Genomic DNA, 26,625 nt, shown 5'->3' with positions numbered 1-26,625 from the left:
GACAGGGCCAGCCCTCGGAGATGCCGGTGGGGCTCTTGTGAGCCTGGGCAGGTGCAGGCAGTGTGGTCTCAGGAGGTCAAACCTAAGAAGCTCCTGGTGGGAATGGCCGCCTGGGCAGGGAGGTGTGACTACGGAAAACAGTGTCAGCCTCTGGGAAGGCCGCTGAGAATTGAAGCCCCTCAAGTGGGAGCAGAAAGGTGAGCGTCGGTCATATATGCACAGCCAGTGATACCCCCAGGAATATCAGTGGAACAATCCCTGGTCCACCACCACCAGCAGATCCCTGGCTCCCCAGTTCCAACAACTAATCACCCATGGTCTCCATCCCTTTGGATCCTGCAGCCCTTGACCCTCCTCACCCCAAGGTAGATCCAGGACCCTTCTCCTTCAGATATGTGTATCCTTCCAGCCTGGAGCCCATCACTTCCCACCCAGGTGGGCTGTGTTCCCCACCTCTCCCCCTCCCACTCTCTGGGACTTTCCTACCAAGCATGCAAGCATGTCCCTATCGTTCCTGTCCCTATCGTACACATCCTTGTACAGAATGCTCCAGGTTAAAAAAAAAAAAAAAGAATGCTCCAGGTTCAATGTATACCCTCCCTGCTCAGCCCTGAACTCAGCCATTTCTGCAAGGATCTCTGGGTCCTTTTAGCAGGGAATGGTGTTTCAAAACCAGGATCAGGGCAGCCCAGGTGGCTCAGCGGTTTAGTGCTGCCTTCGGCCCAGGGCCTGATCCTGGAGACCAGGGCTCGAGTCCCACGTCAGGGTCCCTGCATGGAGTCTGCTTCTCCCTCTGCCTAGGTCTCTGCCTCTCTCTCTCTCTCTCCTTCTCATGAATAAATAAATAAAATCTTAAAAAAAATAAAAACCAGGATCAGGGCTCCAGGTGTGCTCACTGCTATTGGAATGCCATTGCTTCAGCATACAGAGCTAAGGCACATGTGTACGTATGAGCATATGTGTATATATACACTCACGCACACGAAGTACCCCCTGCCAAGTAATCAATCTCCCCTATGATTGATTGCTGCCACCCCACATGGACTCTGACCTCCGCTGGCCCACCACAGTCCCCACCTCAGCAGGGACATCTGCCTTGCTCAGTGGACATGACAGTTTCCATTGTCCCTCCCACAATGTCCAGGTTCCTCTGTCCTCCTCGCTGTTCAGCATTCTGGCTCCTCTCTGCTCCTTAAACACACAGATCACCAATCCCATCCACACTCAGCCTTTGTGGCTCCATCGTCCCAGGAGGATCCCCACCATAACCTCTAGGCACCTCTACAGAGAGGTTTCAGTGGGATCTCTGCCCCTTTGTCCTCCAGTGCCTTGTAACATTTCTCAGTAGCTCTCATTCCTGAGACCTCACACGGATTAATTTGTGCTACTCTGCTCCTTGCCCATTACCCTGACAAAGACGGTACTTTGACTCCCCTGCCCACCAAATGGGCTATGAGGCACACAGTGGGTCCTCAGGGAAAGCTTATGAGATGGGTGGAAGGGCTGTGAGTGATGCTCTGTGTTCTGAATGAGAGGGACAAGACTCAGCATGAGGACCAGTGGCAGTGGGGAGCGTCGGCATCAAAAGGTCACTATGTCCAGGACAAGGCTGGCAGCTCTAGGGACTCTGCAGTGCTGCCCACTGCTCCAGAGGGGAGGTGGATGATGCAAAGTTGGAAAGATGAGTGTCCTGAGCACTGGCAGGTGGGTCACAGAAGCAATGGACCAAGGCCGAAGACTCTGGCCAGAGACATCCCTCTGAATCCAGCAGGTCTGATGCCAGCCTTCAGTGACTACTTAGGTCCAGGACTTAGAAAAGGGAAAATGAGGGAGACAAGGAAAATGAGACAGGAAAGGAGGAGGAGGGGGAATGAGGCAGGGCAGGGCCAGCAGCAGAGCAGAAGGAAATGGGGGTGAGTGGTCTCTGTGGAGACCACAGTACTCCCATGGGGATGAGAGGAAGCCCGGAGGATCCTCGGAATCCCTACTCCGCCAGCCTGAATCCCTTCACACCTGCCCAAGGGCCATGGTGGTCACCATGCTGCAGGCCTGACTGGGCAGCTAGGGTGCTAGCAGGGCTGGTCCAGGACTCCCCTGTCCCACAGACCACTGTAGGCCTGATTGGGCCCATCCCCAGTTACACCAAGGCCACAGAGCAAGGCTGCAAATGAGAACACCAGGCTAGAGCCTGCATAGGCCAGGTGAGGTTGTGAGTATACACCTGGAGCCCCCAGCTAATCTGTAGATCTGAGGGGTAGGGCAGTGCTTTCCCTGGAACTTGTCCTGTAGCCCAGGCCAGAACCCTCATTTACATATTTATGGAGAAGAGTGTGAGGGCAAAGTCCAGGGGAAGGCAGGAGGAGAGGAGGCGAGAGCCCTGGGTTCATATTTCCAGATCCCTCCACAGCCTGGGGCCTCACCCCCTTCTATGCGTAGAAACCACAGGTTCCCAGCGCTCTTTTCTCTACTCCTAGGCCAGTCCCCAAGTAGCAGGGCCCTCTAGCCCTGGGGACACGTGCCCTGGCAGCTCTCAAGAGCCCACAAGAACTTCTAGCTTCCAGCCAGAGAACTTTGGACCTCAAGAGTATGAAGGGCTCACTCCGGAAAGCCTGCCCTCCCTCCCCTCCCCTTCCCACCACCTCTTGCTCAGGCCTCCTGAAGTTTGGGCCTCATTTGCTGCCCAGCCCCCTCCTCAGTGGGGTATAAACCAGGGCCCATGGTGGACCTGCTGCCACAGCAAGGAGAATTTGTGCCCAGCTGGCAGGGAACTTAGGCTTCTCCTGATTTCCTGTAGACACTCCCTCCTCTAGATAAGTGGCTTAGAAATCAGCCTGAAGTCCTGAGTCCAAGCCGCACCCTGTGAGCCACAACCAGCTGAAGGCCAGGCCAGCCAGGTGGCTGCAAGGCTGAGCAGGGCCTGAGGCTGAAAGCAGTTGCCCTGGTGCCTGGCTCAATGCCCAGCCTGCACTAAAAACCTAGGGTGTGCAAATGCATTATTCAGATGCCCCCCCTCCATCTGCTCTCTAGCAGGAAATGGTCTGACCGGAAAGTAGGTCTTTTTAAATCTGAATTATTCAAACAATTTGTGCACGTGACCAGGACCCGAGCCCAGGGGCTACACTCCAAGCCCGGCTTTAAAGGGTGTCGGAGCCGTAGGGGCAGCTCCTTTCCAGCAGAGCACTCTCTGTTCCTCTACATCGTAGCCATCTTGCCTTTACTTCTACTAGGTGAGCCTAGCTTCACCCTGGCCCCTACCCCAGAGGACAGGACTGGGACAAGGAAGGGAGGATGAGGGTGCAGAATGTAGGTAATCCAGAAGAAGCGCTAATTAGTTCTGCAGGCTGCCAGAGGCAGGGTCTGGTGACAGAACGGGGTCAGGAAAGTGAGGAAACTGGCCCCTCCTGGCTTCTCTCAGCAGACACTTCCCAAGTGTCCACTGGGTGCCAGGAAGGCCCAGGTCCACCCTGATGCAGGCAGGTATACTGGAAGGGACAAGGGGAGAGCTGGATGACTGGCGAAAAGGTGACAGTTGGAGCAGAGCCATGGAGTGGCCGGCATTGGGGTGCAGAGCTTGGAGGAGTACGCAGCTCAGAGACCAGGAAAGTCGAGGCCTGAGATGGCAGGCACAGTGTGCCTTGTGGCCTTGGGGAGGATGCTGCCATCAGACTGTGAAGGAGCCCTGGACCCTCACCCTATGCAGCAGAAGCAGCCCCTCTCTCTCCCAGGCCTGTCCTGTGCATCTCGTGACCTGACCTCCAGGTCCATGATCCTCCTGGTCACCTACTTTTGGTCACAAAGCAGACATTCCCTCATGGGGGCCAGCAAAACTTGAGGGAGAATCAGAAAGTAACAAATGAAAAAAATGATAAAATAAAATAAAATAAAGAAAGAAAGTAACAAGTGAGGGGGCAGCAAATGCAGGGCATGTCTTCCCTGAGATTTGGAGCAGACACAGGTCCAGGAGGCCTTCCTGCCACTCCCCGAAGGAGCCCTCCCCAGTGCATTGGGACAGTGGGGGCAGGGCTGAGCTCCAGCAAATAGTGGAGCTGCCTTCCCAGGACACTCCTAACTTGAGAGAGCCCAGCCTCCTGTGCCAGGTTCTCTGTGGGGGGCACATCTGGTTACAAGGCAGATGGCGGGGGAAGGGCCACAGAAGTAGAGCTGGAAAGCCTGGCTCCATCTGATGGCTCTGATGCTGGGTGCACAGACAAGCCCAAGTAGAGGCTTTCCGTGGAGTGAGACAACCTTGGTTGAAAATACAAACCTGGGATCCCTGGGTGGCGCAGCGGTTTAGCGCCTGCCTTTGTCCCAGGGTGCGATCCTGGAGACCCGGGATCGAATCCCACATCGGGCTTGATCCTGGAGACCCGGGATCGAATCCCACGTCGGGCTCCCGGTGCATGGAGCCTGCTTCTCCCTCTGCCTATGTCTCTGCCTCTCTCTCTCTCTCTGTGTGTGACTATCATAAATAAAATAAAAAAAAAAAAGAAAAAGAAAAGAAAATACAAACCTCTCTAATGGAGAAAAATGCAATCATTATTGAGGAGAGTGGTATTCCCCACCTACACCCCAGAAATGTGTGTGCCCATAGGTGTGCACAAGATGCGCACATGCTAGCAAGTCGCAGAAGCTTAAACTAGCTTATGTGAAAAGGCACAACTGGCTCACTCGGGGTATGAGTCTCTGTGCAGACAGCTGGACTTGAGGTATGCCTGGATCCAGGTGTCCAGGATGCTCTCAGGGCCCCTTCCTGTCTGCTTCCCCAGGTCTGCTGCCTCCTTTACTCTCTCCACCTAAGAGCCAAACTGTGGCCAAGGAGGCTGGTCTATTCATGATCTCAAGCTTGGCAGCTGCAGTGCTTGGAGAACTCTGTTGGTTGTTGGTTCAAGGCCCACAGACGCCCCGGATCCCTGCTCCTCCTGGCGGAGGCCCATCTGCCCCAGCCTCTGGCCTGCTCCAGCCTGAAACTGGAGCCTAGCCTCCCTGGCTGCTCCGCCTCCAACCCCACAGCAGTCTCTGGCGTCCACCGGGGCAGGGGGGGTGGTCAAAGCTGTCCCATGGGGCAGTCACTGCTCACTCCCATCCCAGCCCCATTTCCAATTCTGGCCTGCGTGGCTCCCTTGGCAAGGAGGCCACAGTTGTTCCCCCAGCTGCCTGCCCAGAGCAGGACAGTCACCCACCTGACTCTGGAGTGCGGCTGCCCACAGTGCCCCCCACCTCTCCTGAGCTGCCACGAATGGGCCTGAGGATGCTTGGGGGTGTCTTTGAGGCCAGGAAGTGGGGACACAGCTCCAGTGTTCAACCTAGCATGGGTAGGCCACACTGGCTTGGGGGGCTGTGGACCCATGCAGGCAGAGGCTTCTGCCCACACCCCAGCCTGAGCCCAGGCCTGACACTCCAACGCTCCCCACCCTGAGTGAGGGCAACCTGCACACCACCTACCTGCTGACGTTCTGCTGCAGACGCGATGAGCAGGGACCATAGGGGGTGGGTGGTGTGGGGATCACAGCAACTTGCTCAGGAGAATGCTACACCTGTCCTGGTCCCTGCCTCAGGGATGGGCCGTCTGGCTGTTCTGGGGGTTCATCTCCCCACAGACTGGGACTTACCTCCACCAGCACCTGCCAGGTAAACAGCTTGCATCAGTGGCACCACAGGAGGAGGATGAGTGGGCCTGCGTCTGGGGTGCCTGCTTAGCCTTCCTGAGCTCCCTGCCCTGTCAGGCCCTGCCAGGGAAGAGGCAGCCCAAAGATGGACCCAGGGCCTGAGCCACGTGCCCTCCAACTGCCCTGTCCCTGTCACCCCCAGGAGCCTAAATTGAGGTCATCTGATAGGAAGATGCCACCAGAGGCCATTTCCAGCAGGCGGGCAGAACTTGAGCAGCCTTCCTGGAGCTGGAGAAGCAGAACAGCTGAAGTGAGGACCAGGGGCACAGAGTGGGGAAGGGGTGTGGATGCTCAAGCCACACAGGCCCAGAGCTGGCCCTCACACGACGTGCCATGTTGTGCCATGCTGCATTATGTACTGAATGATGCCACACTATGTGCCACATTATTTGCAAACTGCTAGGTCACATCTAGCATCCGTGCCACCTGGGTTTTGACACAGTGGCACATCCTGACCCTGGGGTGCCTGATGAGAATTGCCCTATCCTCTGGGCCTGTATCCTGGTCATTGTTCTCTTCTCTGGCACAGACTTGGAAGGACTGTCCTCTCTGACAAAAAGACCCCTCCATGCTGCCTGTCCCGGGAGGGGGCAGGGACGCACCATCATGGCCCAAATACCAGTGTTCCCACCCCAGCTCAGCTCAGGGCATCAGGTCTCCATGAAGATCTTCCTGCCCACAAGGGGCCCCAAATTCCCCTCACCAGAGGGAGAGGCCCCTCTAGAACCCCCCTACATAGGGTTCTGCCACAGTAGATTTTTGTTTTTTTGTTTTTTTGTTTTTGTTTTTGTTTTTGTTTAGATTTTTGTTTTAAATCACAGTAAAATACACATCACATAAAATTTATCATTCAGACCCCCTTTTTTTTTCAAGATTTTATTTATTCATGAGACACACACACACACACACACACACACACACACACAGGCAGAGGGAGAAGCAGGCCCATGCAGGGAGCCCGACATGGGATATGATCCCCGGTCTTCAGGATCACGCCCTGGGCTGATGGCAGTACTAAACCGCTGAGCCACCCAGGCTGCCCTAGACCCTTTTTGAAAAAAGATTGTAGGGAATCCCTGGATGGCTCAGTGGTTTAGTGTCTGCCTTTGGCCCAGGGTGTGATCCTGGAGTCCCAGGATTGAGTCCCACGTCGGACTCCCTGCACGGAGCCTGCTTCTCCCTCTGCCTGTGTCTCTGCCTCTCTGTCTCTCATTAATAAAGTCGTAAAAAGATTTTGACAGAGAGAGCACGAGCAGGGGGAGTGGCAGAGGGAGAGGGAGAGAGAGAAGCAGACTCCTCAATGAGCAGGGAGCCCAATGCACGGGCTCAATCCCGGGACCCCAGATCATGACCTGAGCTGAAGGGAGATGTTTCACCGACTGACTGAGCACCCCCGTTTAGATCCTTTTGAAGTGTACAGTTGATTGGCATTTAGTACATTCACATTATTGTGCAACCATCCCCTGTGTCTCCTTCCAGAACATTTCCATCAGTCCAGAAGGAAACTCCCTGCCCACTAAGCAGTCACGTCCCATTCCATGCTCTCAGCCCCTGGCAACCACTGATCTGCTCTGTTTCCATGGATGGGTCTATTCTAAATGCTTCATATGAGCAGAATCATATAACAGGAGACCTTTTGTGTCTGGCTCCTCTCAAGGGTTATCCACAGTATAGCAGGGGCCAATGCTTCACTCCTTCCTGTGGCTAGATGATTCCATGCAGGGATACACCATACTTTATCCATTCTCCTGTTGCTGGATATTTGGGCTATTGCCATCTTTTAGCCGTTGTGATCAGAGCTGCTACGATGGTTAGTGTACAAGTTTTTGTTTGAACACCTGTTTTCAGTTTTGTTTTTTTTTTTTTGTCCTTTTGTATTTATCTAGTAGTAGAACTATAGGGTCTCATAGCTCTGTGTCCACTCTGAGGAGCCACCAAACTATTCCCCACAGCAGCTCATCTATTTTTACATTCCTAGCTAGCAACACACAAGGGTTTCCAATGCTCCACAGCCTTGCCAATACCTGTTACTATCTGCCTTTTTTTTTTTTTTTTTTTTTTTTTTATTCATGAGAGACACACAGAGGCAGAGACACAGGGGGGAGAAGTAGCACCCCCCCTTCCCACCGCCCCTGCAAGGAGCTGGATGAGGGACTCAATCCCGGATCCTGGGATCACGAGTCAGAGGCAGACACTCAACCACTGAGCCACCCAGGCATCCCATTATCTGCCCTTTTGATTCTAACCATCCTAGGAAGTGTGAAGTGGTAGCTCCTTGTGGTTTGATTTGCATTTCCCTAGTGACTGGGGATGTTGGTCATCTCTTGTGTGGTTATTGGGGATGTGTATATCTTCTTGGAGGGAGATCTGTTCCAGATCTTTGCCTTTTTTTAAACTTGTTTTTTATTGTGGTTGAGTTGTAAGCGCTCTTTGTATATTCTAGACACTAGACCTTTATCAGATATGTGATTTGCAAACATTTCCTCTGGTTCTGTTGTTTTTTCGCTCTGATGGTGTTGTTTGATGCACAAAAGTTTTTAATTTTGAAAAAATCCACTTTATTTCTTTTTTGTTTTTTGTTTGTTGGTTATTGTGTTTTTGGTGTCACATCTAAGAAACTGTTCTCAAATCTATGGTTATGAAGATTTACTCCTGTGTTTATTCCTAAGAGTTTTATAGTTTTAACTCCTACATTTAGGTCTCTGATCCGTCTGAAGCTAGCTTTCTTTTCTTTTCTTTTTTTTCTTTTTTCTTTTCTTTTCTTTTTTTTAAGATTTTATTGGGACGCCTGGATAGCTCAGCGGTTGAGCTCTGCTTTCGGCTCAGCGCTCAGCAGCGTGATCCTGGAGTTCTGGGACTGAGTCTCACTTTGGGCTCCCTGAGGAGAGCCTGCTTCTCCCTCTGTCTATGTCTCTCTCTCTCTGTGTCTCTCATGAACACATAAAAGCTTAAAAAAAAAGTCACATGGTCTACCCACTAAGCCAGCCAGGCACCCTTGTATAAGTTTTAAATTGGGAAGTGTGAGTCCTCTGACTCTCCAACCCTGTTCTTCCTTTTCAAGATTGTTTCGGCTGACTGTTTTGAGTTCCTTACCATTCCTTTTCTTTTGCAGAAAAAATAAAAGGGCCATTGGTGTTCATCAGCTACTTCTTAAAAAAAGATGAACTCAGAGAGCAGAAGGCTGTGGGGGGTGTCTTAGTCTCTGCCATTCAGAGGTGGTCAGCTCCCTTAGGACCTGTGGCAGTGAGGAGGACAAGTCCTGTTGGATGGTGATAGGAACCACTGGGGGTCTGAGCAAGGGCAGGACCCCCTCTGGCTGCCTCGGGGTGGAGTGAGCAGTGTGGAGGGTAGCACAGTGGGCTGTACAGGGCCACATATTCTGGAACGGGGAGGCTGTGGTGGTTCCAGACTGAGGGCATGGGATAAGTGGGGGGAGGACCCCAGGGTATCTGTCTGAACAGCTGGTGAGCTGGGAGGGTGGAGGGGGCAGCTGGAGCAGATAGTTTGATGGCACAGGGAGAGCACGCTGTGTCTTGGATCTTTCGGGTCTGAGATGCTTGTAGATGTTGGACAGAGAAGTGGGTGTGTGCTGAACATGGAGAGCCACAGCCAAGGGCCATGGGGGAGTGTGTGCTGCCAAGGATGTCCCCCTCCCAAGGGGAGAGGAGTGAGAAGGAAGAGAACCCCAGAGAGAGGCAGGGACTTTGCAGACAAGAGGGTGATATGGTCAGGGAAGAGGGGGCAGCATGGGATGGGGCCCCAGGAAGGGAGTCAGGGAGCTGCAGGGTCCCAGAATCGGCCTGGCAAGGAGGCCTGTGTGAACACAGCCAGGAGGCAGGACCAGGAAGGGAGGCCCTGGGGGCCAGGTCTAGTCACCCTTCAGGAGGAAGGGGAGGTCAACTATTCCTGTCACCTTGCCTATGGTCCAGTGCTATCCCCAATAAGCCCCCAGTGCAGCACCCCACCCCACCCCACCCCACCCCACCCCACTGCCCTCTTCCACTTCTAGGTAGCACGTTCCTATTTACTGGTTCTTGCGGTTCTGGCTGTGTGGGGGAGCAGACACCCCTCCTTGCCCAGGGCAGAACACGGAGCAGGCCCTGAGTAAATGAGCTGTGGGCAGCATGGCGGGGGGACGTTGGGAGGTGGGGAGGGCTGTATCCCCGAGGGCCCTCTACACCTGATCCTGCTGGGGTCCCTTCGCATGGTTCATCCTGCAGGGGGAGGACCCACTCCTCTGTCCCTTCTCCACCTCGGGGACTGAGGCAGTTGACCTAGCTGTCCTGCTTGCCCCTGCAGGTCCTCCCTCAGACCAGTGGCTCTCCTGCTCATGTGTGAGACCAGGCTGTCAGGACAACAGGATTGCCTCAGGAGCCCTGACAAGGACCCACAGGCTGCCCCAATAGCCAGAACCCCCAAAGTATCTTCTGAAGTGAAGGTGGGTGCTCAGGGAGCTATGGGGGTGTCTGTGGCAAAAGCAAGCAGAGGTCCCCACACTCTTCTGCCCCCACTTGCTCTTGGTCACTAGGTTCTGCTCCCAGTCAAGTGGACACTTTACCCTCAGGCCAGGCACCACTGCATGTGCCCCAGGACACATGGACTGCAGGGCCCCTGCTGCACACACCCCAGTCTCCCACCCCTGGGGTCTCCATCCTGCAGCTGCTGGCCATCCGGGGCTCTATCTGGAGGGGCAAGCCTGCCTCATCTCTGGAGGGTGTCCCTGGGGCCTGCGGGCTGTTTGTTAAGAATCCTGTCCCTGAGGCCCAGCCCACCTGCCACCTGGGAGGTGATGCAAGGTATGCCTGGGAAGGGCAATCAGAGGCAGGGTAGGGCAGAGGGGCCTCTGGGCTGTAGAAGGAAAGTGTGCAAGGGCAGTGGTCTCAGAGGCTGGAGGAGGAAGTGGTAGGCTGGGACCCCAGGCAGTAGGGGTGCTGGGAGGAGCTCTGAGTGCCCACAGGCCCTTGGCTGCACCTCCTGAGGAGGCTGGGTGTTTTGGAAACCAGCAGGTGTGGCAGCCTGGTGCTGGGGGCCCTGGAGCTCTCGCTGTGACGCCTGTCTGGGACCAGTTGGGCCTGGCTATATTCCTCTGGGCATCTGCCTAAGGCTCACACTGGGAGCTGCTCTGGGGTACCTGGGGTGGGGGAGGGGAAGGCTTAGCCCTGCTGGATCCAACTTCTAAGGGTCTGTCTGTCTTTGCCCCTTCAGCAGCCCCTGGGGCCCAGACCTCTGAGATAGACCATGGAGAGGAAGCCACTGAAGAGGGTGCAGGTGAGGGGCTTTGGGTCACCCCTGGATTGGGCACCACCTGGGGCACACTGAGGCTAGCGTCATGGTGCCCAAGCCCCCGCTGCCCCGCCCTTAGGCTAGGCTGAGTGCAGAGGCAGGGCAGAGAGGCTTCACCTTGAGCCTGTTTCTCCTCTGTGCAGGACGGTTCTCCAGCCTTCTTTCTCCTGCTCCTGGGGCTACTGAGCCAACTGAAACCCCCTACTGAGGTCTGCGGCTCTGGATGCCTTTAAAACCTCTCTTAGCTATGGACAAAATGTCTTTGGTGTGGTCCCTGCAAACCAGACTGGAGGAGAGAAGGAAGAGCCTCAGAGCCCCCAGGAGCAGGAGCACAGGGGGCAGGGCACAAGGGGCAGGGCAGCTGTGAGCCGGGGTTAGGGCGGTCACAAGGCAACTGTCAGCGTCCTGAGATGCCAAGACCAGGAGCCGAGGGCCATCCAGGGACACGGGGCTTCTCTGGCGGCCTGGACGGTCAGGGTCGACGCCAGGCCCCCTCCCCGCACCTGCGTCAGCCTTGAGATGAACGAAAGCGATATTTGTTTCTCTCCCGGCTAAAGTGGGTCCCAAAGTCAGGTTCCGAGGGCAGGGCTTTGAGACGAGGGTCGGAGGGCGGCACAGACCGGTAGCCGAGACGGCGACCCCCGCCCAGTTCCAACCCCTGGACTGCTGACCCCAGGCCCCCAACGCCCGGGGCGGAAAACTGACTCCTCCTTCCCGCCGGCTCCGCGCGGCCCACGAGCGCCGCCTACTGCCGGTGTGTGGAGAGGCCGCCGGCGGGCCGCTTCCGGGCAGAGCCGAGGGTGGGCCAGAGACCCCGGCCAGGGCCTGTGCGAGTGACGGGCAGGGGCGGGGCCTGTGCAGCGGGGGGGCGGGGCCTGTGCTGAGTGACGCGACGGGGCGGGGCCTGTGCAGCGCGGGGCGGGGCCTGTGCTGAGTGACGCGACGGGGCGGGGCCTGTGCAGCGCGGGGCGGGGCGGAGGCTGGTGGGCGGGCCCGGAGCGGAAGAAGCCCCCTCGCGACACCGCCCGGCGGTGGGCTGGGGGTCTCGCGCTGCCAGGGAAGAGCCCGGGGCCGCAGGGGTTTGTTCTGGGACAGCCCGCGCTTCTTCAGCCGCCCTGGTTCAGGGCAGGTCACCCGCAGCCCCTCCCTCGTCCATCCCGCGGCAGAAATCCCCCCTCCGACTCCTTCGGCTGTTTCCTCGCGTCTGGATTTGAAATGATCCAATTTCAGCAGCTGGAGAAGGCGGTCAGACTGGTGTGGGGATTTCCTTGGGACTCAATAAGTGATCGATGCCTGGACCAGGCTGGCTGGAGATGATATTACTGGGGGCGCCCCACAGCCAGCGTGCGTGCAGAGTGAGGGGTGCGGGACCTGCTGCCTCCCCGCTGCAACCCTGCCCGCCCGCCAGCCTCCTACCCCCGCTGCCCCCCCCTGCCCTTCAGCCTCTCTGCTCTCCCTCCAGCCGTCCCGCATCCCGCTCAGAACCTTGTGTCCTGTGAACAGAAATTAGAGGGATCTGTTTTTATTCAGTCTGACCGTCTCCCACTGTACGTGGTGATTGTTTTATTTTATTTTATTTATTTTATTTTTTATAATAGTCACAGAGAGAGAGAGAGAGAGAGAGGCAGAGACATAGGCAGAGGGAGAAGCAGGCTCCATGCACCGGGAGCCTGACGTGGGATTCGATCCTGAGTCTCCAGGATCGCGCCCTGGGCCAAAGGCAGGCGCTAAACCGTTGCGCCACCCAGGGATCCTTCGTGGTGATTGTTTTAAATGCATTGTTGTTGGTTTTTAAATATTTATTTATTTATTTATTTATTTATTTATTTATTTATTTATTTATAAAATATTTTGTTTATTTATGAGAGGCACAGAGAGAGGCAGAGACATAGGCAGAGGGAGAAGCAGGCTCCATGCAGGGAGCCCAATGTGGGACTCCATTCCGGGACCCCAGGATCAACCACTGAGCCCACCTAATACAAACACTGGGTCGTGTGGCCTGTGAGCATGGCAGATGGTACCGGTGACTACAGTCTCGAAGAGCCCAACAGGGCAGCCCCGGTGGTGCAGCGGTTTAGCGCCGCCTGCAGCCCAGGGCGTGATCCTGGAGACCCTGGATCGAGTCCGACGTCGGGCTCTCTGCATGGAGCCTGCTTCTCCCTCTGTCTGTCTCTGCTACTCTCTCTCTCTCTGCATCTCTATGAATAAATAAATAAAATCTTTAAAAGAAAAAAAAAAAAAAGAAGAGGCCAACAGCGGTCCCTATACTCGGGGACCAGGACAGCTTCACAGGAGCCATCTAGCTGGACATAGTGGCTTCAGAATGTGGGCTTTGAGGGGCACCTGAGTGGCTCAGTAGGTTAGTGATCGACTCTTGATTCTGGCTTAGGTCATGATCTCAGGGTAAGAACTCTCTATGCTGGGCAGGGAGTCTGCTTCTTGCTCTCACTCTCCCTCTCTCACAGCCCCTTCCCCACTCTCACTCTTGTTCTTTTTTTTTTTTTTAAGATTTTATTTATTTATTAATGAGAGACATAGAAGGAGAGAGGCAGAGACACAAGCAGAGGGAGAAGCAGGCTCCATGTGGGGAGCCAGAAGTAGGACTTGATCCCGGGACTCCAGGATCGCGCCCTGGGCGGAAGGGAGACACTCAACCGCTGAGCCACCCAGGCGTCTCCTGTTGTTGGTTTAAAAAAAAAAAAAAAGATATTATTTATTAGAGAGAGAGAGAGAGAAGAGAGAGAGAGCGCGCGAGTGCAAGAGCATGAACACCAGCAGGTGGAGGGGCAGAGGGAGAGGCAGGACCCCCCCCCCCCCCCCCCCCCCCGCCACAGCAGGAGCCTCACTGTAGGGCTGGATACCAGGACCCAGCGACTCAAGATGAGTGCAAAGGCAGATGCCTAACTGACTGAGCCACCCAGGCACCTGTAAAATAAACTTAAACAAATTTTTTGGGGGGCAGCCTCCGTGACGCAACGGTTTGGCGCCGCCTGCAGCCCGGGGTGTGACCCTGGAGACCCGGGATCGAGTCCCTCTTGAATTAGAGTCCCTCTAATTTCTGTTCACAGGACATCGGGCTCTGTGCATGGAGCCTGCTTCTCCCTCTCCCTCTTCCTCTCCCTCTGCCTGTGTCTCTGCCTCTCTCTCTGTGTCTATGAATAAATAAATAAAATCTTAAAAAAATATTTTTTAAAAAGAGGGTGCCTGGGTGGCCTGGCAGTTAAGCGTTGGACTCAATTTCGGCTCAGGTCAGTGCTGAGAGGACAGCATTCCTGAGCACTTCACACTCTCAGGTCAGTTAGGAACATCTTACATTAGCATGATACATTAACGTTGTCACAGGCAACCAATAGTGACGTGTTATTATTATTATTATTTTTTTAATTTTTTATTTATTTATGATAGTCACACAGAGAGAGAGAGGGGCAGAGACACACAGGCAGAGGGAGAAGCAGGCTCCATGCCGGGAGCCCGACATGGGACTCGATCCCAGGTCTCCAGGATCGCGCCCTGGGCCAAAGGCAGGCGCCAAACCGCTGCACCACCCAGGGATCCCGTGACGTGTTATTATTAACTACAGTCCATGCTTTAACCAGATTTCCTTAGTGTTTAACAACTCTCCTCTTTCTCTCTCAGGATCCCACTCTGCATGGAGTTAGCACGTCTCCTTGGCTCCTTGGGCTTGTCTGGGCTGTGACAGTTTCTCAGAATTTTTCTTTATTTTGATGACCTTGACAGTTTTGAAGTTCAGGACACTTTGTAGAAGGTGCCTCTACTGGGATTTGTGCAGTGTTTTTTCACAGTTAGACTGGGATTGTGGGGCTCAGGAGGATGACAGCCCTGCCCCTCTCATGTCAGGTGTGTCTGCTCTCACCATGATCCATGACTGCGCTGCTGACCTTGGTCACCTGACGGAGTCAGCACCCATCTCTCCCTTCCTATACTCTACTCCTCTGTGGAAGGAAGTCACTGTTGAGGTCTGGGTTATGCTCCCCCTGCTTGAGGCTAGAATATTTGCATAAATATTTAGAATGCTTCTGTATGGGAGATTTGACTCTTTTCTCCATATGTTTATTCCATCACTTATACTGGTGTGGATTCATCAACATTTACTTATGTTTATTGTGGTGATAAAATATATGTAACATCAGATTTACCATTTTAATTGTACAGCGCTGTGGCATCAAGTACATTCATGTTGTTGTGCAGCTGTCACCACCATCCATTTTTAGAGCTTTTCATCCTTCCCACCTGGAACTCTGTCCCTGTTAAACACTAACTTCCCCAGCCTCTGGCGCCTACCACGCTACTCCCTGTCTCTAAATTCGATGACTCTAGGGACCTCATATATGTGGAATCATCATACAATATTTGTCCTTTTTTTAAATTGAAATATAATAAACAGTGTTACATTGGTTTCAGGGGTGTAATGTAATGATTCAACACCTGTGCACAGTCCTCAGTGCTCATCACTGTAAGTGTACCTAATCCCCTTTAGCTATTTTACCTTACCAGCCTCCCCCTCTGACAACCACCAGTTTCTTCCCTGTATTTAAGAGTTTTTTGGGGATCCCTGGGTGGCGCAGCGGTTTGGTGCCTGCCTTTGGCCCAGGGCACGATCCTGGAGATCCGGGATTGAATCCCGTGTCAGGCTCCCGGTGCATGGAGCCTGCTTCTGCCTCTGCCTATGTCTCTGCCTCTCTCTCTCTCTCTCTCTCTCTCTGTGACTATCATAAAAAAAGAGTTTTTTGTTTATTCGTTTGTTAAATTCCACATACAAGTAAAATCACATGGTATTTGTCTTTCTCTGGTTTATTTCACTTAGCATGATACTGTCTAGATCCATCCAGGTTGTTGCAAATGGCAAGATTTCATGCTTTTTTATGGCTGAGTAGTATATATGCCACCTCTTCTTTATCTGTTCATTGATGGATGTATGCTTGGTTGGGTTGCCTTCATATCTTGGTTATTGTAAGTAATGCTGCAATAAATGTAGGAGTACCTATATCTTTTCAAATTAGTATTTTCTTTCCTTTCAAAAAATACACAGTAGTGGAGTTACTGGATCCTATGGTATTTCTTTTTTTTTAATTTTTATTTATTTATGATAGTCACACAGGGAGAGAAAGAGAGAGAGGCAGGGACACAGGCAGAGGGAGAAGCAGGCTTCATGCACCAGGAGCCCGACGTGGGATTCGATCCCAGGTCTCCAGGATCGCGCCCTGGGCCAAAGGCAGGCACCAAACCGCTGTGCCACCCAGGGATCCCCCTATGGTATTTCTATTTTTGATTTCTTGAGGACCTTCCACACTGTTTTCCAGAGTGGCTGCATCAGTTTGCATTCCCACCAACAGCGCACAGGGGCCCCTTTGTCCACATTCTCACCAACGCTTGTAATTTCTTGTGTTTTGGATTCTAGCTATCCTGACAAGTGTGAGGTGATAGCTCACTGATGTTTTGATCTGCATTTCTCTGATAATTAATGGTGTTGAGCATCTTTCCTTGTATCTTGACCATTTGTATGTTTTCCTTTCTTTCTTTTTTTTAAGACTTATTTGGTTATTTGAATGACGGAGAGGAAGAGCAAATCCTAAGCAGATTCTCTGCTGAGCTCGGGGCCTGACTGGGGGCTCAATCCTATGACCCTGAGATCATGACCTGAGCCGAAAACAAGAGTCAGACATTTACCTGACTGTATCACCCAGATGCCCCTGTATGTTTTCTTAATATCTGTCCTTATTTTATTTTTAAAGATTATTTATTTATTTATTTATTCATGAGAGGCAGAGACATAGGCAGAGGGAGAAGCAGGCTCCCCATGGGGATCCTGATGCAGGACTCCATCCCAGGACCCTGGGATCATGCCCTGAGCCAAAGGCAGACGCTTTGTGGGTCTGCTTCTCCCTCTGTCTGTCTCTGCCTCTCATGGCACTGAGCCACTGAGCCACCCAGGCATCCCTATGTCCTCTAGTTTCATCCATGCTGTAGCAGGTGTCAGGACTTCCTCCTTTTTAAGCCTGAATAATAATTCCATTGTATGTTTTATTAGGGTTCTCTATAGAAACAGAACATTATATATATATATATATATACATATATATGTATATATGTACACATATATGTAAAATATACAGAGATGAGGGGATCGAGTATAGGAATTGATCCACATAGTTGTAGAGGCTGAGGCGTCCTACAGTTTGCCCTCTGCAGGCTACACACCCAGGAAAATTGGGCGTGTGATTCAGTCTGAGTCTGGAGCCAGAGAAGCAAGAGAGCTAATTTCTTTTTTTTTAATTTTTTTGTTTTGTTTTTTAATATTTTATTTATTTATTCATGACAGACACACAGAGAGAGAGAGGCCGAGACACAGGCAGAGGGAGAAGCAGGCTCCATGCAGGAAGCCTTACCTGGGACTCGATCCCGGGTCTCCAGGATCATACCCTGGGCCGAAGGCAGCGCCAAGCCACTGGGCCATCGGGGCTGCCCAAGAGCGCTAATTTCTGAAGGTTGAAGAAGATGGACAGTCCACTCAGGAAGAGAGCAAACTCACTCTTCCTATGCATTTTTGTTTTATCTGGGCCCTGAACAGATCTGACAATGCCCACCTGCTGTGGGGAGGACGATCTTCTTTACTCAGTTTATTGAATCGAGTGCTTATCTCCTGCAGAGATATTTCACAGATGCTTCCAGAAGTAACATTTTACTGGCTGTTGGCACCTGGTCAAGCTGACACATATTAACTATCACTAAGGTATACACTATACTCTGTTTATCCATCCATCCATTGGTGTATGTTTGGGTTGTTTCTATCTTTTATGTATTGTGAATAAGACTGCTATGAACACAAATACCTGTTGGGGTTTCTCTTTTCAATTCTTTTAACTACATACTTCAAATCAGAAATTCTGGATCCTATGGTCATTCTTGTGCCCACGTTTTTGAGGAATCACCACGCTGTCTTCTGCAACAGGTGTACTGTTCCACATTCCCACCAGCTGTGCGTGGTATCCCAATTTCTCCACATCTTCCCTAACACTTGTTTTCTGTGTGTTTTGATCATTGCCATCCTAAAGGGTGTGAAACAATAGATCATTGTGGTTTTGACTTGCATTTTCCTAATGATTAGTGATGTTGAGCATGTGATGTTTTCATGTGCTCCTTGGCCGTGTATGTCTTTTTTGGCAAAATGTCTATTCAAGACATTTGCCCACTTCTGAATTGGGTGGTTTTTGTTGTTGAGCTGTAGGAATTCTTTACATATTCTGGATACAAATCCCTTATCAGATATAAGATTTGTGAACGTTTTCTTCCAGTCGGTGGGGTGCCCTTTCTCTCTCTCAATGGTGTGCTTTGATGCACAATGGATATTTATTTTTTACTCGGGTCATTAATTTTTTAAAGATTTTATTTATTTGTTCATGAGAGACAGCGAAAGAGAGGCAGAGACACAGGCAGAGGGAGAAGTAGGCTCCTTGCAGGGAGCCCAACGTGGGACTCGATCCCTGGTCTCCAGGATAAGGCCCTGGGCTGAAGGCGGCGCAAAACCACTGAGCCACCCTGGCTGCCCTGGGTTTACTTTTCTGACATTGCTTTCGGCTTTCTAGTTATGCTGCTTTTTCTCCAGCATAACTGGAGAAAATCTGTCTTCTTTTCTTTATTCTGTTAGGTTCATTATATTTTCTTTATTCTTTTTCTCTTCCACAAATACGGAAGCTATACAGTCTATTTCTATTATCTCAGTGGTCACCTCAACTTTGCACATAACACTTGAATCTCAGTACCCGGTTCTGGCCATTCCTGAGCAGTGACAGATGTCACACTTGCCTCTCTTCCCATCTGCCACAGTGGTTGGTCCAGCGCTGGGCTCCCCCAAGCAGACCCCACAACAAAGACTCAGACTAGGACATGGAGTTTTCTTGGGGCATTCCTGGGGCTGAGGGGGTGACACCATGGGCAATGGATGGGATACTGCCACCCTGGGGAGACCGTGTGGCAGATGCAGCAGGGTTGCTGGTGGGTAAGGAGGCTAGCTGCAGGCACTGAGCAGAGTGTGGGTCCCAATGGCTGGCCCTGTGCTGGTTTAGGACACCTCAGGCAGGAGCTGCAGGAGGAAGGGGCTGTGAGGAGCACTGGTGTGTGTAGTCTCATGCCTGCCTGGGCTGTGCTCCAGCCCCTCGGAGCAGCCCTGCTCCCCCAGCTCCTGCCAGCATGGCTCATCCATCCCTTCACCCTTGTCTGTCCTTGAGCTGCCAGACCCAGCTCATCCCCAGCTGGGTTATGCTGCAACATACCCCTGGGTGCCGGCCTAGTGGCTGGGAGGGGAGGTGGGTGTCCTGACGGGAACAAATGTTGCCTGGGTGGGAGGTTGGTGGTGAGGCCTGGGAATTCTATTTCAGCTGAGGTTGGGGAGAGGTGAGCAAACCTTGCGGGTGCAGGTTTGAAGGAGTCTGGGCCTTAGAACTGAGGGGGACAGCCACCTGGTGTCCCCACACACATGACAAGGTCCTGCTTTCCCCAGCAGGGTCCTAACAACAGGTTGGGCGCTGGGCAGCAGCTGCTTGGCCTCTCGTCTCCCTCCTGCCCAATCCAGCACAGTGACAGTTGCAGCAGGTAAACCACTAGGCATGTGCGCCTGCCTCCAGTGACTCCCAGCCAGGCAGCAAGGAAGCCGTCTCCAATTCTCCTAGTTGTGCACTGGATCCCATAGAAGCCGACCTCGAGATGCAGTATGGGTACAAGCTGTGTGCAAGGGGTCAATCCCAGAGATAGGGAGGGGGGTAGGATTGGGTGGAGGGAAGCCCAGCTGTGCTGCCTGAAGCCTCAGGCCAGCTATGGGGACTCAGGGCAAGTACCCCTTCAGAGGTCCACCGTACCTGGGGCCACGGTGGCCAGATGAGCTGGGTCTGCATCCAACGCTGCCCCACAAGGGTGGGGGCCTTGTGTCTTCTCACTGTGTCTATGGGTTTCTTCTCTCTTCCAGGAAGGGGTCACTGGGGAGGCACTTGCTTGTAGGGAGGGGATGGGATTGCTTGAATGCACACAGGGCCTCTCACTATACCCTGGCCTGGGCCATCAGTCTGTGAGTTCAGCAGCTGTTTTCAGGTGCCTGTGCCATCTCCCAGACCTACCCAGAGAAAACACCACGTGCTCTGCAGTTGTGAGTGGTCCTGGGGGCCCAGACACAGATATCCAGGTTCTTGGAACATGTTGCCTTTATTGGCCTCCTGTATCAGTCAGGATTCTCCAGAAAAACAGCCCAATAGGAGAGGGAGGGAGAGAGAGATGTTGATTTTAAGGAATTGGCTTCCTTTGTGGAGATTGTGGGGCTCGTGAATTCAGAGAGAGACCCAGGGAGGACCTGGTGTTGCAGCTCAAACCCGAGGCCCTCTGGAGAAGAATTCTCCCCTCCTCTGGGGAGCTCACTCTTTCTCTCTTAAGGTCTTCAACTGATTGGATGAGGCCCACCTTCATTATGAGGATCATCTGCTTTACTCAGAGTCTACTGATTTAAATGTTAATCACATCTAAAAAACCTTCAAGCACATCTACATTCATTGCAGCATTAATCACAATAGCAAAGAAGTGAAAGCAACCTAAATTTCCATGGACAAGAGAATGGATAAACAAAATGTGGTCTTTCTGCCCAGTGGCATATTATTCCACCTTAAAAAGGGAAGAAATGCGGGGGTGCCTGGGTGGCTGGGGCAGCTTAGCATCTGACTCTTAATTCTGGCTCATGTTGTGATCTCAGGGTTGTGAGATGGAGCCCTATGTCAGTCTCTGCACCGGGCATGGAGCCTGCCTGGGATTTTCTCTCTCCCTCTTCCCCTCCCCTCTTTCTAAAAAACAAAACAAAATAGGAGGAAGTGCTGACATGAGCTACAACAGGGATGGACTTTGAGGACATCATGTTCAGTGACATAACCCAGTCCCAAAGGACAAATCCTGTATAAGTCTGCTTATACGCAGGAGTCAGATCCAAGGAGAAAGTTGATGGTAAATTTTATATGTGTGTGTGTGTTTTACCACAAATGTAAAAAAAAAAGGATTGTGGTACGTAACAGGTGTTCAGTAAATGTCAGCTCCCCCTCTGAGTAATATTTTATGTTAATGTCACCATTGTAATCAATACATATATGAAAAAAATCCCCTTCCCAACGACATCTAGACAAGCGTCTGCGCGGGAGTCTGGGCCCGCTGCCCAGCTGGACACGTAACACTATCCCCCCTGCCTCTCCCAGCAGGCCCCTGCTGTAGTTCCCCACCCGCTTCCTTCCTCACATGTTGTGGTTTGGGCTTATAGATGTGACTAGTGTCATTGAAATGTTTCTGACTCCTGTCCTAGTTTGAGATTTTCAAGGGAAGGGAGTGCGAAAGTCTTTTCTCATCAGCACAAGCCTGAAACCAGGACCAGACAGAGCAGCCAGGGCTAAGGTAGGGGACCACCCCCTGGACCTGGAGCTGGCTTCTCCTTCAACCCAGTCGCCTGGGCCCTCAGGACTTGTGCCTGCCGGAGCCATCCTGTCCGTCAGCACAAATCCTGCGGCCTCAGCAGCTGGCCTGGGCCTCAGTGGGAGCGTCCCAGAGGCTTCAGATATTCTGGCAGGGCCCAGGGCTGAGCCAGTCGGGCCATGGCACATCTCGCCTGCTCAGGTTCGTCAGGCAGTTGTGGGCGGCGGCAGGTGTGTCTGTGTGTCTCTGGGGGCCATGCACTGATGTGAGGGGAATTAGGTAGGGGCACCCATCTGTGGCCAGCCCTGCGGGGTGCTGGAGGCTGAGATGGGAGGAGTCCCCACGACCCATGAGGCTCCAACCTGTAAACGCAAGCCTCTGAGCCCCGTGGCCAGGCCAGTGGATCTTGTGCTTGGTGCCGGGGTAGGAGGAAGGCCCTCGGTGGAGGTGAGGGTGGGTATGTGTGTCCAAGTGCTGAGTGTGTGTGCTGCTCAGGCATCTGGTCACTGAACGGCGTGGCCATGAGGCTCCCTCGGGAGCCAGCTTTGTTGTTCTGAGTGGAAGGGAGGTCAGGTTTCTTTGAGAAGTCCCAGAATAGCTCCTGGTTGCTCAGAGGAAATCTGGTCTGGTTTCCTGGTAGCCAGTCTTGCCCTCTCTCACCACCACACCACATCCAGCTGTCCCCTCCCTGGACTGCAGACCTCCAGCCCCTTCTTGCACAGGGTGGCCAGGGGGGTGTATTTGTCCTCTTGACCCGTCTGTAGAGACAGCCTGCAAAGCACACGGCCGACAGGGATGGGAGGTTGTCACCAGGCCAGGGTGGGCATTCAGAAAGAACCCTCCTAAGTAAGTGATGACTGGCTGTGTGAGCGTCCTAGGGCAGAATGGTGGGAGGACAGCCCCCATAGGGAAGAAAATTCGAAAAGGATGACACGGTGAAGAGGGAACAGCAAAGGGCGAACACATGGGCAAGTGCTCCAGGCCTCCCCAGCCACCCCTCAGTCCCTTTCCTGCTCCTGGTCCTCAGTCATGGTGTCTCTCCATGCTTTGGCTCCAGAGGGCTGAGGCTGCGACCTAGGATCCCAGGGGCAGCTTCAGGGTGAGGGGATGCTTAGGCCAAGGAGGGCCAGAAAGGGGCTATGTGGGGAACGGCCAAGCCTGGTCCAAAATAGGGCTGCAGGATCTTCTGGCCATACAAGGATCTTGGAATCTGGACTCTGGGGACCCCAGGCAGCTGGGCCCAGCTAAAATGCAGCTGACACCTCCACCCCTCGTGTTCTGTGCACAGCAGCTCCAGTGCCAGCGTGCAGTGTTCTCCCCACCGGCCACGGACATGGTGAGGCTGCTCCCAGCATCCGGCAGAGTCCCTGGTGGGCTGGTGGGGCAGGAGTGGAGCAGGGCCCGGGCGGCGAGAGGACGCGACAGGGCCTCCGAGCACAGGCATGGGCTGGGCCAGAGGGTGCGGGTGCCTGTCTGGGAATCAAGGGAGCAGTTCAGAGGGCAAAGCAGGGAGGCCAAGGCTGAGCCCCGCTGGATGCTGACACCCCCTCGCTCTGGTGGCTGGGATGGACGAGACTCTTCTGAGAGCTGCCATGGTGGTGGCCGGCAGGGGCTAGACTACCCCCAGAGATGCCCGAACAGGCTGGGGCCCTTCACCCCGATCTTCGCATGCTCCTTCACAGTGTCCTTCACCTGGTCTCACCTGGTAGCCCCCCAAGACTCCCTCACACGGCTGGCCTGAGCCCCGGGGCCTCACACCTGGCCTCTGCCTCGTGTGCCCTTCCCCTCAGGCTGCCTGGCAGAGTTCTGCTCACCCCTCCAGACCCATCCCTGTACCACCTTGTCTGGAAGCTGCTCTGGGCTAGGGGCCCCCTTTTTGAACCATAGGCCCCAAAGGGTTGCCAAGTGGATGGACAGGGCAGGGTGCCACGTGTGCTGGGGCCTCTAACCTCCCTCGGACTGAGGGGCAGAGGGGGCCCCAGTGATGCTGGGCTGGTGTCCCTGCAGACGGAGCGCCTGACAGCCGAGCAGATCAAGGAGTACAAGGGGGTCTTTGAGATGTTCGACGAGGAAGGCAACGGGGAGGTGAAGACTGGTGAGCTGGAGCGGCTCATGAGCCTGCTGGGGATCAACCCCACCAAGAGTGAGCTGGCCTCCATGGCCAAGGACGTGGACAGAGACAGTGAGGCTGGGGCAGCCCTGGATGGGTGATCAACTGTGAGCGTGAGCAGGGAGGGCCGCATCTGCTCACCCTCATGAGGCCCGGCCTGCTGCTTGCTCCCTGCAGACAAAGGATTCTTCAACTGTGACAGCTTCCTGGCCCTGATGGGGATTTATTGGGAGAAGGCCCAGAACCAGGAGGGCGAGCTGAGGGCAGCGTTCCGTGTCTTCGACAAGGAAGGCAAGGGCTACATCGACTGGGACACGCTCAAGTAGGGCCCGGAGCTGGGCAGGGGTGGGCATGGGCTGGAACCCTCCAGGCCACCACTGAATGTGGGGGCCCTGCAGGTACGTGCTCATGAATGCAGGGGAGCCCCTCAATGAGGTAGAGGCCGAGCAGATGATGAAGGAGGCTGACAAGGATGGGGATGGGACCATTGACTACGAGGGTGAGTGAGGGATGGGCCTGGGAGCTGGGTGGATGGGCCAGGCTGGTGGCTGACCTGTCCTTCTGCTCTCAGAGTTTGTGGCCATGATGACCGGAGAGTCCTTCAAGCTGGTCCAATAGGAGCAGGTGCTGTGGCCATGGAAGGCCTGCACGAAGAAGGCCACTGCCTGCTGCTGTCCACAGCACTGCCCCCACTGCCACCTACCTTGCCACCCCCCACCCTGCCCTACTCTGGCCAATAAACGCTCCAGCCAGACTAATGTGTGTTTCACTGTCCCTAGCCCAGAAAGGAGGGACTGGCAAAGATCTGGGTCTGGAAAAAGGAGAGGGTTTTCCTGGGCAACCACAGCACATGGCCTGTCACTCCTGCTATGACATCTGACACCACCCACTGCCCAGCTCTGGGTTTTGGACACCAGCTGGAAGCCAGATTGGGGGCAGGTCGAAGACTACCACTTGCCCTGTCTGCCTGCATTGGGGTATGTCTACCCACAGGCCCCTCCCAGAGCCTTTTCCTACAGATGGAGATCATTTAGGTACAAACTTTATTCTCTCTCCAAAAAGCTGGGGGTGTTACAGCCAGCCCTGAATCCTGAGGCTTAGCCTGTGAGGTCAGGGCTGAATGCAGCAGCCTGTGTGGGCATTGCCCTAGTGTGTGAGAGTGCATGTGTATGGCCAACACAGGGGCAGCTGGTTGGGCTGCCTGGCGTTACATAGCAACGAGGCCAGGGCTGCAGCAATGTGCTGGACGGGCTGGCCTTCCCTGGGGAAGGATGGGAGGTGTGCGCTGGGGGGGTCCTCGGCTGCAAGTGCCCTTGCACCGGTCACCTCTGAGCACAGGGTGGCTGGCAGAATGGAGAGGTTCGAGAGAGTTTTCCTCTGCCTTTGAGGGGCATCAGGGCTACAGCCAGGGGTGTTGGGCATTGGAGCCTGGCTCCTGGAGCCTTGCCGATGTCTCTAGGCCTCAGGTCCCACGGAGAGGACTGGGTTACTAAGAGGGGGGTGGCTCTTCCTGTCTGGGTTTGGCCGTCTTGACAGCCTCTTCATATGAGGGTGGCAGCTCAGGGGCATACAGGCTGTAGGCAGGAGGGGTCATGGAGTCGAGGTCCAGCTCCCCAAAGGGGAGGGGCAGCCGCATGCCCAGCGGGTACTGCACAGAGCTGTAAGCTGCAGGGAACCAGAGTGGGTTGGTGGGGATGAGTCTGCTCTCACCCGCCCCCACTCCCCCTGCAGGCGGGCAAGCCAACAGGTGAGGTCTGCAGGCACTCACAAGTCACAGTGCTGTGCACGGGGCTGTCACTATCCATAGGGCTGACTGTCAGGTCGCAAGGCTGAGGTGTTGGTGGCAGGTGTGGCTGGGTGTGTGCCCGTTTCCGGAGGCAGCAGAACCGGACACAGCTGGCTGTGACCCCGCACAGCAGCAGCAGGAGGACAGCAAGTAAGATAAGCCTGTGCAGGGAGGAGCAAGACCCTACCACTGGATTGACCCCTTGTCACTGGCCACCTGCTCCCCAGGGGCAGTCATGGCCCAGCCACCCAAGACAGGACAACAGGCAGGATAAAAGTAAACCAGAGAATGTCTCTCCAGGCCAGAGACCTCCTTCCAGGCCAGAGCGGGGCCTGAGGAGCCAGCCTGTCCTGGCTCTCTCCAGGGCTGGCCACAAATGCCTTGGGCTCACTCCCAGGACACACTGTCCCAGGCCATCTGCACAATCCTGTGCCCAGACCAATGACCGTGTTCACAGGGGCCCCCTGCAGGGGTGAGGAAGGAGGGGGTGGGAAGTGGTGCCAAGGGCCCGGGTGCCCAGAGCAGTCCTGGACTGGGATAGGGCCCACAAGACAGGCCATCCTGGTGCTGAGGGCAGAAAGCAGGGGTCAGCCTGGGGGGCTGCCTGGAGGGGACAGTGCTGGCGACTCCTCAGCCTCGGAGCTAGGAAGGTTAGGGGTCTGCCGGGCCTGGCCGGGGCCGCTTCGTGGTCTGCACTTACCCCACGTGCCACAGGCTGCTCCAGCGGGCCTGGGGCGGGCACCTGCGGGGAAGGCAGCATCTGGAGCAGGTGGGGCACCAGCCAGCCGACCGCCCTGCCCAAGCCTCCCCCACAGGTCGGGCCAGGCCCCGGCTCCCACCCCTCTGACTTACAGGTCCGAGGGGTCGCAGCTGCCGTCCGAGAAGCCCAGCGCCACCTGTGGGGACAGGGGTGAGCCCGAGCCAGGGCGCGCCAAGCGCAGACCCGCCCCGCAGTGCCCGAGCCGAGCACCAGCGACCCACCTGCGGCAGCGGCAGGAGCGGCGGGAGCAGGAGGAGCGCACCCGGGGCCAGAACCCCCAGCACCATGCTCGGGGCCTGCGGAGAGCGCTAGCCTGCGGGCCTCGCCGCTTTATGGAGGCCCCGCCCCGCAGGCCCCGCCCCCAGCCGCGGAGCCCCGCCCCGAGCCCCGCCCCGTGCCCGTCGCGCCGCTTCCTGGAGGCCCCGCCCCGCATGCCCCGCCCCAGAGCCCCGCCCGGTGTCCTCCGCGCCGCTTCCCGGAGGCCCCGCCCTCCGCGCCGGAGCCCTGGGAGCCCGCCAGCCTCGGCTTGCTGGGCGCAGCGGGGTCTCGCCGTCGGCCGGGCGCAGAG

General features: G+C 54.7%; 2 protein-coding genes across 9 annotated transcripts; one reads left to right on the top strand and one right to left on the bottom strand.

Annotated features, from left to right (window-relative positions):
- Positions 1 to 21,228: 21,228 nt before the first annotated feature.
- CALML6 (calmodulin like 6) lies at positions 21,229 to 24,265 on the top strand. 7 transcript variants are annotated; one of them, XM_072820071.1, is made up of 6 exons: positions 21,229 to 21,383; positions 22,690 to 22,737; positions 23,409 to 23,496; positions 23,689 to 23,833; positions 23,910 to 24,010; positions 24,083 to 24,265. In XM_072820071.1, exons 2-6 carry the CDS (start codon positions 22,735 to 22,737, stop codon positions 24,127 to 24,129), a joined length of 384 nt encoding a protein of 127 aa, XP_072676172.1. In that variant the 5' UTR covers positions 21,229 to 21,383; positions 22,690 to 22,734; the 3' UTR covers positions 24,130 to 24,265. The 7 variants fall into 7 exon arrangements, with proteins under 7 accessions (XP_072676172.1, XP_072676170.1, XP_072676168.1 ...); XM_072820069.1 differs by having other exon boundaries at positions 21,230 to 21,383; positions 22,693 to 22,737; positions 23,409 to 23,583; XM_072820067.1 differs by having other exon boundaries at positions 21,236 to 21,383; positions 23,409 to 23,583.
- On the bottom strand, positions 21,818 to 26,417 carry TMEM52 (transmembrane protein 52). 2 transcript variants are annotated; one of them, XM_072820065.1, is made up of 5 exons: positions 26,279 to 26,417; positions 26,150 to 26,193; positions 25,998 to 26,039; positions 25,280 to 25,458; positions 21,818 to 22,874 (listed from the first exon to the last, which is right to left on the bottom strand). In XM_072820065.1, exons 1-5 carry the CDS (start codon positions 26,342 to 26,344, stop codon positions 22,513 to 22,515), a joined length of 693 nt encoding a protein of 230 aa, XP_072676166.1. In that variant the 5' UTR covers positions 26,345 to 26,417; the 3' UTR covers positions 21,818 to 22,512. The 2 variants fall into 2 exon arrangements, with proteins under 2 accessions (XP_072676166.1, XP_072676167.1); XM_072820066.1 differs by lacking the exon at positions 21,818 to 22,874 and adding an exon at positions 24,538 to 25,176 and having other exon boundaries at positions 26,279 to 26,408.
- Between the last annotated feature and the right edge of the window lie 208 nt (positions 26,418 to 26,625).

This window comes from Canis lupus, chromosome 3 (genome assembly GCF_048164855.1).
Source record: "Canis lupus baileyi chromosome 3, mCanLup2.hap1, whole genome shotgun sequence".
In the NCBI taxonomy this organism is placed as follows: Eukaryota; Metazoa; Chordata; class Mammalia; order Carnivora; family Canidae; genus Canis; species Canis lupus.
The sequence above is the reverse complement of the archived record's forward strand: the minus strand, read 5'-3'. Positions and strand labels throughout refer to the sequence as shown.

Excerpts from the sequence above, each read along its gene's own strand:
- CALML6 (XM_072820069.1), top strand. Across the intron at positions 23,584-23,688 it reads CAAGGACGTGGACAGAGACA|ACAAAGGATTCTTCAACTGT; the intron begins GTGAGGCTGGGG and ends TGCTCCCTGCAG. Across the intron at positions 23,834-23,909 it reads ATCGACTGGGACACGCTCAA|GTACGTGCTCATGAATGCAG; the intron begins GTAGGGCCCGGA and ends GGGGCCCTGCAG.
- TMEM52 (XM_072820065.1), bottom strand. The coding sequence starts at position 26,344 with ATGGTGCTGGGGGTTCTGGCCCCGGGTGCGCTCCTCCTGCTCCCGCCG. Across the intron at positions 26,194-26,278 it reads CGCTCCTGCCGCTGCCGCAG|GTGGCGCTGGGCTTCTCGGA; the intron begins GTGGGTCGCTGG and ends CTGTCCCCACAG. Across the intron at positions 25,459-25,997 it reads AGCAGCCTGTGGCACGTGGG|GCTTATCTTACTTGCTGTCC; the intron begins GTAAGTGCAGAC and ends CTCCCTGCACAG.